General features: G+C 46.1%; 2 protein-coding genes across 6 annotated transcripts in view; one reads left to right on the top strand and one right to left on the bottom strand.

Moving 5' to 3' along the window:
- The window catches only part of Pi4ka (phosphatidylinositol 4-kinase alpha), a 129803-nt gene extending 124547 nt beyond the window's left edge, over nt 1–5256 (top strand). For 2 of the 3 annotated variants that reach the window (XM_015500356.2, XM_015500355.2), the window contains exons 48-55: nt 155–264; nt 709–813; nt 906–1031; nt 1379–1499; nt 2163–2322; nt 2956–3045; nt 3592–3675; nt 4759–5256. In XM_015500356.2, the coding sequence (XP_015355842.1) occupies nt 155–264; nt 709–813; nt 906–1031; nt 1379–1499; nt 2163–2322; nt 2956–3045; nt 3592–3675; nt 4759–4810 (848 nt within the window). In that variant the 3' untranslated portion in view covers nt 4811–5256. Of the gene's footprint in view, nt 1–154; nt 265–708; nt 814–905; nt 1032–1378; nt 1500–2142; nt 2323–2955; nt 3046–3591; nt 3676–4758 lie in introns of all 3 variants that reach the window. The other variant, XR_007341271.1, reaches the window with a different exon arrangement.
- A 4610-nt stretch (nt 5257–9866) lies between these two features.
- Nucleotides 9867–17112, bottom strand: part of Tmem191c (transmembrane protein 191C) — a 7940-nt gene continuing 694 nt past the window's right edge. The window contains exons 2-12 of one of the 3 annotated variants that reach the window (XR_007341270.1): nt 17049–17069; nt 16643–16766; nt 16492–16542; nt 16258–16338; nt 16041–16097; nt 15859–15918; nt 15657–15721; nt 15501–15573; nt 15330–15370; nt 14360–15248; nt 9867–10198 (exon numbers count right to left, since the gene is read on the bottom strand). Coding sequence is in view for 2 of the 3 variants with exons in the window: in XM_015500354.2 (XP_015355840.1) it covers nt 15044–15248; nt 15330–15370; nt 15501–15573; nt 15657–15721; nt 15859–15918; nt 16041–16097; nt 16258–16338; nt 16492–16542; nt 16643–16766; nt 17049–17069 (778 nt within the window). In the remaining variant the exon portion in view is untranslated. Of the gene's footprint in view, nt 10199–13691; nt 15249–15329; nt 15371–15500; nt 15574–15656; nt 15722–15858; nt 15919–16040; nt 16098–16257; nt 16339–16491; nt 16543–16642; nt 16767–17048; nt 17070–17112 lie in introns of those variants that run through there. The other 2 variants (XM_015500354.2, XM_048785087.1) reach the window with 2 other exon arrangements.

Here is a 17112-nt window from a genome sequence, read left to right as displayed (position 1 = left end):
TTGGAGGCCCTCTAGGATCCCTGTTTGGCCCCATTGGGCTTTGCAGAATTGATCCCCAAGATTCCTGGGGTTCTCTCCAGGCTCGTGAGCAGGACTTTGCCCTGAAGCCTAACAGGGCTTCTCACTACCCTTGGCCTCTCTGCCTCACTCACAGGTCTTCGATGCCACTCAGACTCTGAGGATGACTCGGGCAGTCAGGATGCTGATGATCAGAAGATCTGCTGGCAGGCAGCCATCTTCAAAGTGGGGGATGACTGCCGGCAGGTGACAGAGTTGACTTAGCAGGGCCATGCCTCTTTTCCCCCACGTTGTAGGCACACTAAAGAGGCAAGCTTTACATACAGAGATGTGAATCTTTGCTTCCCCTCATTTGGTTCAGGTACCATGTAGTAAATTAGGGCTGTGCCAAACCCAGTGATCTCTCCTTCTTGCCCTAACTGCTCTACCTCCAGTGCCCACCCAGAGGGAAATGCCCTGAGGCCAGCAGGGCCCCCCCCCCATTTGTATCCTCCAGGCCTCATGGCCTTATGCCTAACCTATGCCTGAGTACGTAGTGAGTCAAGGCCCTGCTCAGCTATGGCCTCCCTTCTTCTATTACTGGCTTCTCGGCTTCTGCCCTATGTGAACCTCAAGGACCACTAGGAACTGAGTGGGCCAGGGACCAAGGAGAGGCCAGCCAACTGCATCCCATACCTCCTTGGTTCCTAGGACATGTTGGCCCTGCAGATCATTGACCTTTTCAAGAACATCTTCCAGCTGGTCGGCCTCGACCTCTTTGTTTTTCCCTATCGGGTAGTGGCTACTGCCCCTGGGGTAAGTTACCTGAACAGGAGCCCCACAAAAAACCTGTCAATGCCTTCCACTTAGCAGGCCTTAAGATCCATCCTTCCTTCTTTCTTTTCTAGTGCGGGGTGATAGAGTGCATCCCTGACTGCACTTCTCGAGACCAGCTAGGACGCCAGACAGACTTTGGCATGTATGACTACTTCACACGCCAGTATGGGGATGAGTCTACCCTGGCCTTCCAACAGGTAACCAGCAGGGCCTCAGCCCCAGAGGGCTTGTTTATACCCATCCCACCTCCACCACTCTCCTGTTAATCAGCACCTGCTTGCTTCCTTCCCCTGATCTTCAGAGTCCTCCTTCATTAGGGATACCTGTAACCTCCCTTGGCCATCATCATAGGAGCCTAGAGCTGAATTCCCCAGCAGAAAATGAACCTCTGAGTGTGGGAGGTCCTGCACATCAGACCCAGCCATGCTCACTTCTACTGCTGAGGTCTGCCAAGGTGGAGCCAGAGAGCCAGGCTTGGGTCCTGGGTACAGAATCAGGGAGAGCTCCCACAGGTCCCAGAGCCATTGTAGCCCTTTCTACACAGGCACGCTACAACTTTATCCGAAGCATGGCCGCCTACAGCCTCCTATTGTTCCTGCTGCAGATCAAGGACAGACACAATGGCAACATCATGCTGGACAAGAAGGGCCACATCATCCACATTGGTCAGCCGGGCCACAATTATAATCTCCACTCCTTTCACCCTTCAGACTTCAGGGAAGGAAGGGGGCACCCACAGAGAAGAGCAAGCATGCCCAGAGCCACCCATCAGGGAGGGCTGGTGGGGCGGGGGGCATACATGTCAAGCTCTGAGATCCAGGCTGTTGGCCACCAAGCCATCATACTGTAGAGGGTACCCAACTGGGCCCCAGGAAGTTGCCACCCTAGGGAAGTAGCCAGGAGCTCCAGGTCAGGAACCAGGCTTGTTCAAGCTTAGTACAGGCCTCACTTTACTCCAGCCTGCTCCCACCTTCACTTTCTTCCCTCTCTCTTCTTCCTCTGCCTATACCTCCCTGGCTGTCCCCAAGAAAACCTGGCCCATGGCCTGATTGTGGGTTGTGGTATTTCTGAGTCCATTTCTGCTCCTTAAAACAGACTGCCAGGGCTGGGGCTGTAGCTCAGCGGCAGAGCACTTGCCTAGCATGTGTGAGGCACTGATTTGATCCTTAACACCACATAAAAATGAAACAAATAAAGGCATGCCGTCCATCTACAACTATAATTTTTTTAAATGACTTGCTTATTTAAAAAAAAAAAAAAAAAGATTGCCCCCATCCCCACCTGCCCTCACATCTGCCCCAGTTACAGGTGGCTTTGGGGTCTTGCAGACTTTGGCTTCATGTTTGAAAGCTCACCGGGAGGCAACCTTGGCTGGGAACCAGACATCAAGCTGACAGATGAGATGGTGATGATCATGGGAGGCAAGATGGAGGCTACTCCCTTCAAATGGTTCATGGAGATGTGTGTCCGTGGCTACCTGGCTGTGCGGTAAGACCTGGGGCATCAGAATAGACAGCCCCTCAAAGGTGGAGAGGAGAGAGGTGCCAGCAGCACCTGGTACCCAGGCCTTACCTTCTGGTCACCACTCTGTTCACCTCTGCTAGCAATCTGTCCTCACTCTGAACCTCCAGTCACATCCTGCCAATGCCCCTCAGTCTTAGGCTTCCCCTTTAGGGCATCTTACCTACCCTTTAACAATTGCCTGAGCACCTACCATCCCCCAAACTGCATGCTGGAGACTGGTATTGTCTGGTTTCACATGGTATGTCACTTGGCCAAGTCCACATAACATGTGTGATAACATCTAGACTCTAACCCCTCAGTACCTCCTGCCCTGCAGGACAAGGGAGGATCAGATTATCTTTGAAACCATGGCTAGAGGCCTCACATGGTCTGGACAGGGTGGGACCACTCAACCATCCTAGGGTGTGTGTGAACAACCCAGTCCAGGGATGTGCCAGCTGGGGAGCAGCAAGTTGCATGTGAAGGGGCTGCCATAGAAGGAAAGGTGCAGTGGGAATCCAGAGGGACCTGTTGGGGACAGCCATGCCACAGGACTATAGGCAGGGCCACCTGCTCAGGCTGACTTTTGTCTACCCTACAATCCCCATCTCTCCACAGGCCTTATATGGACGCAGTTGTCTCTCTGGTCACTCTCATGTTGGACACGGGTCTGCCCTGTTTCCGTGGCCAGACAATCAAGCTCTTGAAGTAGGTTCCTTAACAGACACACAGACCATCTGGGGGACAGTTGTCCATTGGCATAGGCTCTACCCACGGGATCCTGTTATGTGATTGTAATTGTGATTATCATTTCCTTGCAACTCCAGAGCAGACAGGGTTCCTGGGTGAAACTGTCATCAGATCATATTTGCAGAACAACCCAGCTTCTGCTGGCCACATGAGGTCACATGCAGGCATCCTTTAGTTTCTCGATGTTGCTGACCTGACCCTAAGCCCTGGGGCTGTAGCAGCTTAGCTGCCCCATGCTTAGTCCTCCCCATCCATGGGACCACTTAGGCCTAGAAGCTGAAGGGACAGGGACAAGCCCATACTAGGCCACATATACCCTCAGCACTATTCCCAGATTCTGGAACATGGATTCTAGAGGGTACATATCCAGGGCATGGCCTTCAACTAAACAGATTTGCACAGATGACACAATTCATTCCACAGGCAGAACCACTTCACACTGGAGGCAGGGTTAGGAAGGGAGCTATAGCAGCCAACAGCAACACCCTTTGGTCTTTCTCCCAGGCATAGATTTAGCCCCAACATGACTGAGCGAGAGGCTGCAAATTTCATCATGAAGGTCATCCAGAGCTGCTTCCTCAGTAACAGGCAAGTCACTACCTGCCCATGGTCACAGGGGGGCCAGGGCCAGGCCTAGATCAGGTGACAATGAGCCTGTATTCCCACAGGTCTCTTGTGCCTGTGATTACTTGATTGTAATGGGAACTCTCAAGGAGTAATGGGTGCTGATTCAGGGAGGCTTGGGAATGCTGAGGAGAACACCTGGCAGAGGTTGAAGGCAGGACTTATAGGGTTGTTGAACTTCAGGCACACAGGGCCAAGAGGAGCAGGAAGGGAGCTCCAGATGGTTTGGACACCTTGTGCAGGTGCTGTGTTAGCACTGATGGAAGGGGCAGGGTGGGGACAATTGTCACATATTGATGTGAGAGCCATGATGGGAGGTTGGGTGTAGGTGCTAAAGGCAGAGCCCAGGCTGAGGGGTGAGAGTCAGAGGTGACTTTGAAGTGTCCACTCTGAACAGAGAGAAGGTGATTTGAGCAATTAGGTGATTGCTAATCCACAGAGGGGGGTCTCTTAAAGATGGGGAGGACAGGAGGCTGGGGTGCCTAGTTGCATGGTGAGTCACTCTATACCAAAGCAGGCAGAGAACCAGGGTATAGCCATCTAATCAGGAAACTGCTGGCTGAGCCTGAGAGGAAGATGTAGAGAACCCACCCAGAAAGCCCACAGGGTCTGGTGCCCTAACAGGCAAAAAGAAAGAGGCCTGAAGAACACGGCAGAGAAATGGGAGGTAGCTCAAGATGGATGTTGGGAGCACCCAAGTATTGTCAAATGGCATTTCTATGAAAGCAGTTTGTGGAACAGAATAAAGAGGATCTAAGGTGAAATAAGACAAGCATGTGCTGAGAGTGCGGAGCAGGCTGGGAATAGAAAGAGGGAGGACTATGCCTCCCAAATCAGGGAATGACAGGCCATGGGGCTGAGGTGGTGGCATCTGTACACCTGAGCCTGTTTTAGAGTCTGCTGCCAGCATATTCACACATTCCAAGTTGCTGGGTTGAGCAGGAAGAAGGGTTTAGCAGGTAGGGAGGACTCCCCAGGGGTGAGGGGGTGCCCTGACTGAGCAGCCTCCTTATAGCCTCCCTTTACTCTCTTGCTTTGACCTTCTAGGAGCCGGACCTATGACATGATCCAGTACTATCAGAATGACATCCCTTATTAAGGAGTGGCCCTCTGAAGCCCAGCCCTCTGCCCTGTGTGGCCCTTCCCAAAAGCCACCCCACAATCATGGAGCATGAGAGCATTTCTGCCCCCAGCTGTCCCTCAAGAAGCTCCCACACTAAGGTCAAAATGGGTGAGCTACTGTTGGCCCTGCCATTTCACCCAGCAGCGTGTTTTATAAGAAAAAGAACTGAAGCCCTAGAACCTGGCAACTGCTCCTTCCTTAGGCATGGCCCCATGTGACAATGCTTGGTGATGCCAGAGAGACTGAGATGACAATCATCTGATGGTGCTGTCTATGCACAGGTGTGAATCTTTTGTTTGCACTGGATACATTCCCCACCTGTCTTATTACATAGGTACATGAGGTACATGAAGTATTTTCTTGTGTATAAAAAAATTATATGCAACTTAAGATTGAACAAAATAAAAATCCCAAAAAAATTCTGTGTTGGAATTTTATTTTTGCAGTACTGGGAATTGAGCTAAGGGTACTCCACCACTGAGCTACATCCCCAGCCCTTTTTATTTACAAAGTTTTGGTGAGGCTGGTCTCAAACAGGATATTCCTGCCTCAGCCTCCTGAGTCTCTGAAATTACAGGTGAGCACCACTGTGCCTGGTTTGACTGATGAGTTTATCAGTGTGTCCTAGCTTTGCTTCTGAAGGGGGAAGGCTCAGTGTTACCTGCTTTTCCTCCTTGTGTCCTTTATAGAGGGGAAAGACCCTCCTGCTCGGGAATTGCCCTCATGGGACTTTCGCAGGTTGCTGGCCCGGACACACCAGTTATGGCTTAAGCCTCACACAAATGCCAAAAATAACATTGTATTATCCTCAACTGATTCCTGCCAGCTTCAGAGCCATCTCTCTCTCTCAGGACTGCCAAGGAGGTTACCCCACTTGTTTTTGTCCTAAGCGCAAGCTTCATTCATTTGCATTTGCTCTAGTCATTCCCATGATGGGCAATCACTTCTGCTGTCATCTCTCTCTTAAAGGTGCTGTGTTCTGGGACTGCAAAATTGTTGCTTGACTAGCTCCTAATAACTTTATCTATTCTAACCCATTATTTTCTCTATCTTAAGCAGGCAAGCAGACTAAGACAGGTGCAGTGTAATCCCAGTGGCTTGGGAGGTTGGGACAGGAGGATCCCAAGTTCAAAGCCAGCCTCAGCAACTTAGCAAGGACTTAAGCAACTTAACAAAATCCTGTCTCAAAATAAAAAGGGCTGAGGATGTGGCTCAGTGGCTAAGCACCGCTGTGTGGTTCAATCTCTGGTAGAAAAAAAAAGAATCGAAGCCAGAAAATAATTTTTTTTTCATTCAAAATATTGGCTAGGGCTGGGGCTGTAACTCAGTGGTAGAGCACCTGCCTCGCACGTGTGAGGCACTGGGTTCAATCCTCAGCACCACATAAAAATAAATGAAGACATTGTGACCATCTATTACTAAAAATGGAAAATAAAGATTGGCTTAATAATGGGTCAGAGGTAAAGAGTACTAAAAATGAAAAATAAAGATTGGCTTAATAATGGGTAAAAATAAAGATTGGCTTAATAATGGGTCAGAGGTAAAGAGAAAACCAATCACCTGAAAGGGCAATGGAATTACTAAAATGATGAAATTACCACAGCATGAAGAATAAGAAAGGTGAACAAGAAGCTCCTATCAACTTAGAATTGCCAGAGTTGATGAAGAATCAATACTCAGCTTCAGGTAGCAGTTGAAGCCTGAGCAATATATGTAAAAGTATAAATAAGAAATTAATGTGTAAGTTAAAACAAGGCTTTAAAAATATTGGAGTGTAGATTGTTCAGTGGTAGAACACTTGCCTAGCATGTGCAAAGCCCTGAGTTACATCCCCAGCACCAGAAATTTTAAAAAAAATGCTAATAATTAAATTAGGGCTGGGCCTGTAGCTCACTGGGTTCAATCCTTAGCGCCACATAAAATAAATAGGGGCTAGGGTTGAAACTGAAGTAGAAGGATCTTGCCTATCCTAGGCAATTTAGCAAGATGATGTCTTAGCAACTTAGATGTCTCAAAAGTATATATTAACCCAAAGAAGGTAGAAAAAGAACAAAAAATAACATGTTGGGCTGCTGCAGATGTAGCTTCATGGTAAGAGTGCTTGCCTAGGATGTGCAAAGCCATGGGTCCATGGGTTCAATCTCCAGTACCACAAAAAAAAAAAAAAAGTTGGTGAGATATAGAGAAATCTTACAATTACAGACTTAAATCCAGCTATATCAATAATTATATTAAATAATGGACTAATCACTCCACTTGGGCTAGAGTTGTAGCTCCATGGTAGAGCACTTCCTAGCACATGTGAGGTACTAGGTTCGAACCTCAACACATTGGGTATTATGTCCATCTAACAACTAAAAATATTAGGAAAAAAAAAAGACTCTTATTAGCTGACTAATAGGTTTTTGTGTGTGTATGTGAGATCAAACCCAGGGCCTCCCAAATGCTACACAACTGCTGTATCCCTCAACTTTTTTTTTTTAATATTTATTTTTTAGTTGTAGTTGAACACATCTTTATGTTTATGTGGTGCTAAGGATCGAACTCGGCCTTGCACATTCGAGGCAAGCACTCTACCACTGAGCCCCAACCCCAGCCCCACAACTCTTTTTGGTATGGAGGATTAAATGTAGAGGTGCTTAACCACTGAGCCACACCCCCAGCACTTTTTATATTTTGAGACAGTTTCTCACTAAGTTGCTGAGTGCCTCTCTGAATTACTGAGACTGGCCTGGTATTCTCCTACATCAGATTGCTAAGTCACTGGATTACATCATCATCCCCATCTCTTAAAGGTGGAATTTATTTATTTTTATTGGTTGTTTTTAGGTGTGTGTGTGTGGGGGGTGCTGGGGATTGAATCCAGGGCCTTGTGCTACCAACTGAGCTATATCCCCAGCCCTAGCTTCCACATATCAGTGAAAATATTCGACCTTTGGCTTTTGGGGACTGGCTCATTTCACTTAGCATAATAGTCTCCAGATCCATCCATCTACTGGCAAATATCATGAAGTCATTCTTCTTAATGGTTGAGTAAAATACTCCATTGTGTCCACTTTCTTTATCCATCCATCTGTTGAAGGGCACCTAGCTTGGTTCTAATAGCTTAGCTATTGTGAATTGAACTGCTATAAACATTGATGTGGCTGCATCACTGTAGTATGTTGATTTTAAATCATTTGGATGTATACTGAAGAGTAGGTTAGGTGAGTCAAATAGTGGCTCCATCCTAGCTTTTTTAAGAATCTCCATACTGCTTTCCAGAATGGTTGCACCAATTTGCAGTCCCACCAGCAATGTATGGGTGCACCTTTTTCCCCACATCCTCACCAACATTTATTGTTACTTATATTCTTGATAATTGCTAAAGTTAAAATGTTGAAAGATGTGCCCCCTAGATGAAACTGAGGTATAAGCCAGGGGTGGTGGCACACACCTGTAGTCCCAGCTACTCAAAAGGCTGAAGCAGGAGGATCACAGTTTAAGGTCGGTCTGAGCAACTTAGTGAGTTCCTGTCTCAAAACACAGAGACTGGAGATGTAGCTAAGTGGTAGAGAGAACTCACCTAGAACAAGCAAGGCTCAGAGTTGAATTCCCAGCACCCAAAATGAAAAAAAAAAAAGAGAGAGAGAGAGATATAAATGTACCTGTGAGGGCTGGGGATATAGCTCAGTTGGTAGAGTGCTTGTCTGTCTTGTGTGCACAAGGCCCTGGGTTCAATCCCCAGCACCACCAAAAAAAAATAAACATAAAAAGTACCTGCTGTTGCCACTTTTTTTCAAGTTTGTATAGAAACCCCTAACCAGTTCAGTTAGGCAATACAAAGAAATCGGTTAAGAATTGGGGGGGGGGCTGGGGATGTGGCTCAAGCGGTAGCGCGCTCGCCTGGCATGCGTGGGGCCCGGGTTCGATCCTCAGCACCACATACAAAGATGTGCCCACCGAAAACTAAAAAATAAATATTCTCTCTCTCTCTCTCTCTCTTTAAAAAAAAAAAAAAAAATTTGGGGGCTGAGCTGGGTGAGCTGGCTCATACCTGTAATCCCAGCAACTCAGGAGTCTGAAAGGAGGATTGCAAGTTTGAAGATAGTGCCTCACTTACTTGCTGAGGCTGTCTCAAAATAAAAAGGGCTGGGGACTTAGCTAAGTGGTAAAGCACCCCTGGGTTCATTTTTTATTTTTTTTTAACATGGGAGACTAGGGTTCAGTACAGTGATCCCAGCACTGCAATTTTTTTTTTTTTTTGAGAAATTTGTTTAATAAGACTTTGATATGGGAAACTTCAGAATTGAAGATGGAAAGATCCAAGGGAAATTATTTATGCAAGACTAGATGAAGAGTGAACAGCTGTGTAGAAATGTGATATAGCAGACTGAAGGGAGAAACCCAGTAAGGCCAATCCACATTCTTTTTGATCTTTGCCTGATATTCCATCCTCCCAGGTATGGAGTGGTAATCTTCTGGAATGAGGGTCTTATGACCTACTGCAATTTTTTATAGTATCATATAGACAAGGAATAATTAACAAAATACATATATAATCTTTGCCAGACATAGTGATATGCACCTGTAGTCTCAACTTCTCAGAACACTGAGATAGAAGAATTTCTTGGGCCCAGAAGTTCAAGGCCAGACTAGGCAACATAGCAAGGCCCCATCTAAAAAAAAAAAAAAAATAGTAGATAGGTAGAAATAAAGCTTATCCAGAAATAATATTTATGTACATGAAAATCCAAAATTAAGGGGCTGGGGCTGGGGCTCAGTGGTAGAGTGCTCGCCTAGAACGTGTGAGGCATTGGGTTTGATCCTTAGCACCACATAAAAATAAATAAGATAAAGTTGTTGTGTCTATATATAACTAAAAAATAAAATAAAAATCCAAAATTAATATCTATAGGCAATTTTTTAAGATGCAGGTCAATATATAAAACAATTTTGTGGGTATGATTGCATCCAAAACCATCAGACACTAAGAAATAATGAAAGATTCATAAGAAAAAAACTAAATGTTGAAAGAAGAGCTAAACAGTAATAGGTATGTTCATGGATTGGAAGATTTAATGTTATGTTTATTCTCTTCAGATTGACGTGTTTTGCTGAAAATACCAATCAAAATCTCCAAGTTTTATATTAGAAATTGACAAGCAGATTAAAAACATATGAGAATACAAAGGGCAAAACAGCTATTTCAATATTGAAGAACAATAAATCTAGCTATCAAGACTTATTAGGACAAATAAAAATTTAGAAATATATTAAAAGGGGCTGGGGATGTGGCTCAAGTGGTAGCGTGCTCGCTTGGCATACGTGCGGCCTGGGTTCGATCCTCAGCACCACATACAAAGATGTTGTGTCCGCCGAAAACTGAAAAATAAATATTAAAAAATTCTCTCTCTCTCTCTCTCTCTCTCTATCTATCTATCTTTAAAATATATATATTAAAAGAGCTGGGATTATGGCTCAGTATTTATATATGACTTATTAAGCTATACTAATCAAGTCATTTCAGACTATTGGTACAAGGAAAGACAAAATAGTGTAAGAGAATATATTTGACTCTCAAAACCAGAGTTATTAGACATAAAATTTTAGACATTATTAGACATAAAATTTATAACTATAACAGAGATGCTAAGGGCTTCAGTGGATGCACACAGCATGCAAGAACAGATGACCAATGTAAACAGAGGTGGAAATCCTAAGAAACAACAGAAATAAAGAATGCCTTCAATGGGCTTATTTGTAGACTGGACATGGATGAGGAGAGAATCTTGAGCTTGAGGATATCAAAAGACTGGTGGTATAGCTCAATGTTAAGAGTACTTATCTAGCATGAGGAAAACCTAGGTTCCATCCCCAGGAACAAAAAACAAACAACGACAACAACAAAAATACACATAATATTTAAGAACTATGGGACAGGGCTGGGGCTGTAGCTCAGTGGTAGAGCACTCGCCTAGCACATGTAAGGTCCTGGGTTCGATCCTCAACACCACATAAAAATTAATAAAATAAAGGTATTATGTCCAACTACAACTAAAAAATAAATATTAAAAAAAGAACTATGCAACCCACAATAAAAAAAAATTAAAAAAAAAAAAAAAAGAAAAGAAGAAAAAAAAAAAAATAAAATAAAATAAAATAAAAAAAGAACTATGGGACAATTATAAATGCCACATACTCATAATGGGAATACCAACCAGAAGAATTAAGAATGAAAGGAACAAGGCCAGGGTCCTAGCTCAGTGGTAGAGCATTTGCCCAGCATGTGAGAGGTACTGGGTTTGAGTCTAAGTACCACATATAAATAAAGGTCCATTGACAACTAAAAAAATTTTTTTAAATTAAAGGAATAGGAGCAATATTTGAATAGTAGGATTCCCCCCAAATTACTGTCAACACCAAACCACAGATCCAAGATGCTCAGAGAACACTATGCTGGATAAATGCCAAAAATAATATAACTAGGCAATATATTCACACAAGGAAATCAAAGACAGACAAATCTCAAGCCATAGGAGTTAAAAAAAAAAAAAAAAAAAAACCTAAAGAGGAGCAAAGATAAGAATTATATCCAGGGGCTGGGGATGTGGCTCAAGCGGTAGCACACTCGCCTAGCATGCGTGAGGCACTGGGTTCAATTCTCAGCACCACATAAAAACAAAATATATTGTGTCCAACTAAAAAAAGAAAGAAAGAAAGTAAAAAGAGAATGAGGTGACTTGTTTAAAATGTTGGGAGAGGGGCTGGGGCTATGGCTCAGCAGTAGCACACTTGCCTGGCATGTGTGATGCACTGGGTTCGATTCTCAGCACCACATATAAATAAAATAAGGGCCTATCAACAACTAAAAAAAAATTTAAAAAAAAAAAAAGAAATCTTTGATACTTAAAAAAAAATGTTGGGAGAAAAACCTACCAATCTAGAATTATGTATCCTGAAAAATTATCCTTCAAAAGTGAAGAAGCTGGGACAATGGTGCATGCCTATAATCCCAGTGACTTAGGAAGACGAAGCAGGATCAAAAGTTGAAGAACAGTCTGAACATTTTAGCAAGACCCTGTCTCAAAAATTAAAACGGGATGGGAATGTAGCTCAGTGGTAAAGCATCCCTGGGATGTGGGGAGGGAAGAAGAAAGAGCATTAAAGAATAAGTGAAGGGGGCTGTGGTTGTGGTTCAGCAGTACAGCTCTCACCTAGCACTTTGAGGTGCTGGGTTTGATCCTCAGAACCACATAAAAAATAAATAAAGGCATTGTGTCCAACTACAACTAAAAAATAAAAAGAAAAAAAAGAATAAGTGAAAGTAAAAGAAGCTTATTTTACATATTAATCGATCTAATAGATAAGAACCTGATCAAAATAATAGTAGTACAACAATGTGTTCAATTATGATTTACATAAAAGTAGAAGACATGACAACAATGATACAAGGGATGAGTATAGGAATTAAGATTATTCGATCATAGGGTATCTGCACAAACCTTTGATTTTTTAAATTGTTTTAGTTTTTGTCTTTTGTGGTTCTGAGGATTGAACTCAGAGTCTTGGAGCTGCTAGGCAAGCGCCCTACCACTGAGCTACACCCTAGCCTGCACTATCCATTAAGACTCTGGCTTAAAATTTAAAATAAGGGCTGGAGTTGTGGCTCAGTGGTAGAGTGCTTCCCTTGCATGCACAAGGCACTGAGTTTGATCCCCAGAACCACATTAAAAAAAACTAAATAAACAAAATAAAGGTATCGTGTCCATCTACAACTAAAAACAGTCTTAAAGAATTTAAGGCTGGGGGCTGGGGATGTGGCTCAAGCGGTAGCGCGCTCGCCTGGCATGCGTGTGACCCGGGTTCTATCCTCAGCACAACATACAGACAAAGATGTTGTGTCCGCCAAAAATTAAAAAAAAATAAAAACACAAAAAAAGATACAAAAAAATATGAGAAAAAAATTAAAAAATAAATAAAAGCACAAAAGGCAAAAAAGTGGAATACAGAATACAAAAATAAAAACAGTAAACAAACAACCCAATCAATAAATGGGCTAAGGAGCTGAACAGACACTTCTCAGAAGAACATATACATTCAATCAACAAATTATATAAAGAAATGTTCAACATCTCTAGCAATTAGAAAGATGCGAATCAAAACTACTCTAAGATTTATCTCACGCCAATCAGAATGGCAGTTATCAAGAATACAAATAACAAATGTACGCGAGGATGTAGGGGAAAAGGCACACTCATACAGTGCTGGTGGGACTGCAAATTGGTGCAACCAATCTGGAAAGCAGTATAGAGATTCCTTAGAAAACTTGAAATGGAACCACCATTTGACCCACTATCTCACTCCTCACCCAAAGGATTTAAATCAGTATGCAGCCACATCAATGTTTATCACAACTCAATTCACAATAACTAAACTGTGGAAGCAACCTAGATGCCCTTCAACAGATGAATGGATAAAGAAACTGTGGTGTTACTCAGCATTAAAAAAGAATAAAATTATGGCATTTTCAGATAAATGGATGGAGTTGGAGAATATCATGCTAAGTGAATTAAGCCAATCACAAAAAACCAAAGGGTGGATGTTCTCTCTAATAAGTAGATGCTGACCTACAAGGAGGGGGGGAATGGGAAAAATGGAGGAACTTTGGCAAAAGGGAGGGAGGAGTGAAGGGGGGGCATGAGGGCAAGAAAGATGGTGGAATGAGATGGACATCATTACCCTAGGTACATGTATGACTACACATATGGTGCCACCCTATATGGTGTACAATCAGAGAAATGAAAAGTTGTGCTGCGATTGTATACAATGAATCAAAATATATTCTGCTGTCATATATACCTAATTAAATAAATTTTAAAAAATAAGAACAGTAAAAAATATATCTCATAAATGCACCTATATCAATAATCACTTTAAACATCCCAGTCTGAGCACATCATTAAAATATTTAGAAGAGGGGCTGGGGTTGTGGCTCAGTGTTAAAGCACTTGTCTGGCAAGTGTGAGGCACTGGGTTCAATCCTCAGCACCACATTAAAAAGTAAAACAAAGGTATATTGTTCTCATCTACAATTAAAAGAAAATAATAATTTAGAAGAAGTCAGGGTGTGGTGGCTCCAGACCTGTAGTCACTGCTACTCCAGAGACTGAAGAGGGCGGATCAAGCACCCAATAGTTCAAGGCCAGCCTGGCAACAGAACAACACCCTGTCCGCCCCCCCACAAAAGAAGAAAATATGAGAATGTCTTTATGATTTCCAGACAAGAATGGTTACTTAGAACTCAAAGCACAATTCTTAAATTTGGAACATAGGGTTCCATCAACAAATTTAACAACAAAGCCTTAAGAATAACTACAAATTAATTAAAAAACTTTTTTTTTTGTACTAGGGATTGAACTCATGGGTACTTGACCACTGAGCCACATCCCCAGCCCTATTTTGTATTTTATTTAGAGATAGGGTCTCACTGAGTTGCTTAGCACCTCGCTTTTGCTGAAGCTGGCTTTGAATTTGCAATCCTACCTCAGTCTTCAGAGCCGCTGCGCCCAGCAAGAAAATATTTTTAAAGGTTATTGCAAGAAAGTATATGTGTACAGGAGTTACATTAAACAATTTCACTGCTAAAATAACAAAACTTGACAAAATAGAAATGGCTTATTTCCACTAATAATATTTCTCACAAATAAAAAAGAAATTCCACAGGAAACCGGCAGTCTGAGTACGCACTAGTAGCTATGCCCAGGGCAAAGAAAGCAAAGCTGCCACAGGAAGGAACACTGCCACCAGGATGGGGATCCTACCCAGAGAGAACCAAAGGATGCTACGGGGACCTAAATAACTACTAGCAGTGGATCCAAAGGAATCACAGACCTCCATGGAAAAAAAAAAAATCTGACCGACCAGCGCCTCCTCCTAATCCCTTAGGCCCAGGCAAATTCACTAATAAATTGCGGACCAACTTCGGACTTGGCTAGTGAGTGCAGCAACTGAGGCTGTGGAGAAGGCCAACCCAAGGCCTGGGACCCGGAGCTCCTTCCTGGATGCAGGCCCTCCTGGTAGAACCGTTGTCTTCTGAGCTGAAGTGCCAGGGTGGGTCGCTAGTGGGTGGGGGGGACATGAGCCTCATGCCCCGGGTATCTCCCCTCAGGCGCCCCAGAAATCACACGAGAGACTAAGGTGCAGGCGGCCACGGCCAGCGTGATGGCTCTAAGCAGGCAGCAGCCCGCGCACGCGCAACTCCAATAGTGGGGACAGCGTGTAGCGCAGGCGGCGAAAGGCAGCATCCGAGCTGAGGTGCGGGAGGCCCTGGTGGATGGCGTCCTGCTTCACCAGCAACACATAGAGCAGCGGCAGTGCCAGGAAGCCAAGCGGGAGCAACAGCAACATCTGCAGCGCACCGAGCGCCCACAGCCTGTGGACCGACAAATGGTCAGATGAGTGGTGGCTGGAGAGGGAACTCAAAAGGAGAACCCACTTCCCTCACCGGGCTCACCTGATGCCTCCAGCCCCTGCGCCGCCCAACAGCCGCTTCTCCTGAAGAAAAAGGGAGCCGTGTCCCTCAATGCAGGATTAGGGGCACTGCGCTAGCCAGATCTCTCCCGGAGGGACAGGGGGGTGGCGGGAGTGTCCCAGCTCCAGCCCACCAGCCCGGGCCCACGCTCACACAGTCGGCCCTGGCCACCTCCTCCATCAGCGAGCCAGAGCAGTCCTGCACCCGGCGAAGCTGAGAGTCCCACCTGAGGGTGACAGGCACGGAGACAAGCAATCTGTTTTAGCGCCACAACCGCCCCTACTCATTTAACCGTACTAACTCCCTTACGGTTCTGGGCCGCCCCGCGAGGTGTCCAGCGCAGCCGCCGCCTCCATCACCTTCCCCTGCAGCTCCTGGAGGGGATGGGAGTGAGGATTCAGGGCTGGGGGAGGAAGCCTCCTGGTGCTGGCTGCCCCAGGTCTGGGAAAGGTGGGTTGGAGGCCGCAGTAGAGTCAGAGGTGACTGGCTCTCAGAGCCGAGGGAGCCGCACCTGAAGGACTCCACTCTGCTCCTGGAAGCTGGCCCAGGCCTCCTCGGTCCGCTGCGCACCCTAGGGTACAACAGTCTTAATTAGACTCGAAAGGACACACCCCTCCCACCCTTCCGAACAGGCCCAGGCTCTATGGACACCTAAAGCTGACCCTCCCACCAAATTGCGGGCTCCTCTCACACCTGCCGTAAGTCCTCCGCCTGCGTGGCGTACTTGGCCTCCACCACTTCCAGCTGTTTCTTTGGGAGCATTCAAGAACTGTCAGATGTCGGGGCACACCATGCACCCGCAGTGCCTCAAGACCCGCTCTGGGCCTCAGGGTCCGCCCCTCGCTCCACTACGGCCCCGCCCACGTTTCCGCTCCGCCCCTGTCGGGCGCTAGGGGTTCAGTCCAAGTACCTGCAGTGCCAGCAGTTGCGTCCCGAGTTGCTGCTGCTCCGCGCGCTGCTGATTCCGTTGTTCCCCTCCATAGTAAAAGAGCTGGGGGCGGGGCTTGTGAGGGCGGGATTTACGGGGCCTCTAGAGGCGGGGGTACTTTGGGGGGGCAGAGACTGGGAGGCAACAGCGGCAGGTACCAGAGCGGGACATTCGAGTAGAACCAAGACTGGAGGCCAACCCATTCCCTGCACATACCTGACTTGACAGCTCCTCCCACTGCTCCTGCAACTGTTGATTGTGTTGCTCCTATGAAAAGGGTTGAGGGGGCAGTCCAGGTTTCTCCTTTAGCCCCGCCTCATTCTGGCCCCCGCCCCTCCGGCTCCGCTCCTTGGGGCACCCCTCCAACCAGGTCCAATTTGTGCCGCTCCGCCGCCTCCAGCAGTTCACGCGTCCTCTCCGCACGCTCTCGCGCCGCCTCGCGCGCTTCCCCTCTTAGAGCCCCGGCCGCCTGGCTCCGCCTCCGTTGCAGACTGCAGAGAGAAACTGAGGCAGGTGCTTCGGCGGGGGGTTGGGGAGCTCAGGATTCTGCGGCCCCCACCGTACGGAGAAGTGACCAGCTGAAGGTCAAGGTCAAAGAAGTCCTCGCCCAGTCCCTGGCATGCCAGACTTCAACCTCCCTTCGGGCTCCCTGGGTGAATAACCCCGCCCGACGACTGGAGCGGAGGTGCGGACTGGGCAAATCAGCCACTCTTGAAACGCGCCGCCTCTCAGGAGGGGCCCGCCCGCCGGCTCAAGCAGCCCTCTCAGGGCACCTGCGCTCGCGCTCGCGCAGTCCTGTCAGGTCGCCCGGTCGAGGCCTGCTCGCTCCTGCGGCCT

Source organism: Marmota marmota, unplaced genomic scaffold, assembly GCF_001458135.2.
Source record: "Marmota marmota marmota unplaced genomic scaffold, marMar, whole genome shotgun sequence".
In the NCBI taxonomy this organism is placed as follows: domain Eukaryota; kingdom Metazoa; phylum Chordata; class Mammalia; order Rodentia; family Sciuridae; genus Marmota; species Marmota marmota.
Note: the sequence above shows the minus strand (reverse complement) of the source record. Positions and strands in the feature narration are given on the sequence as shown.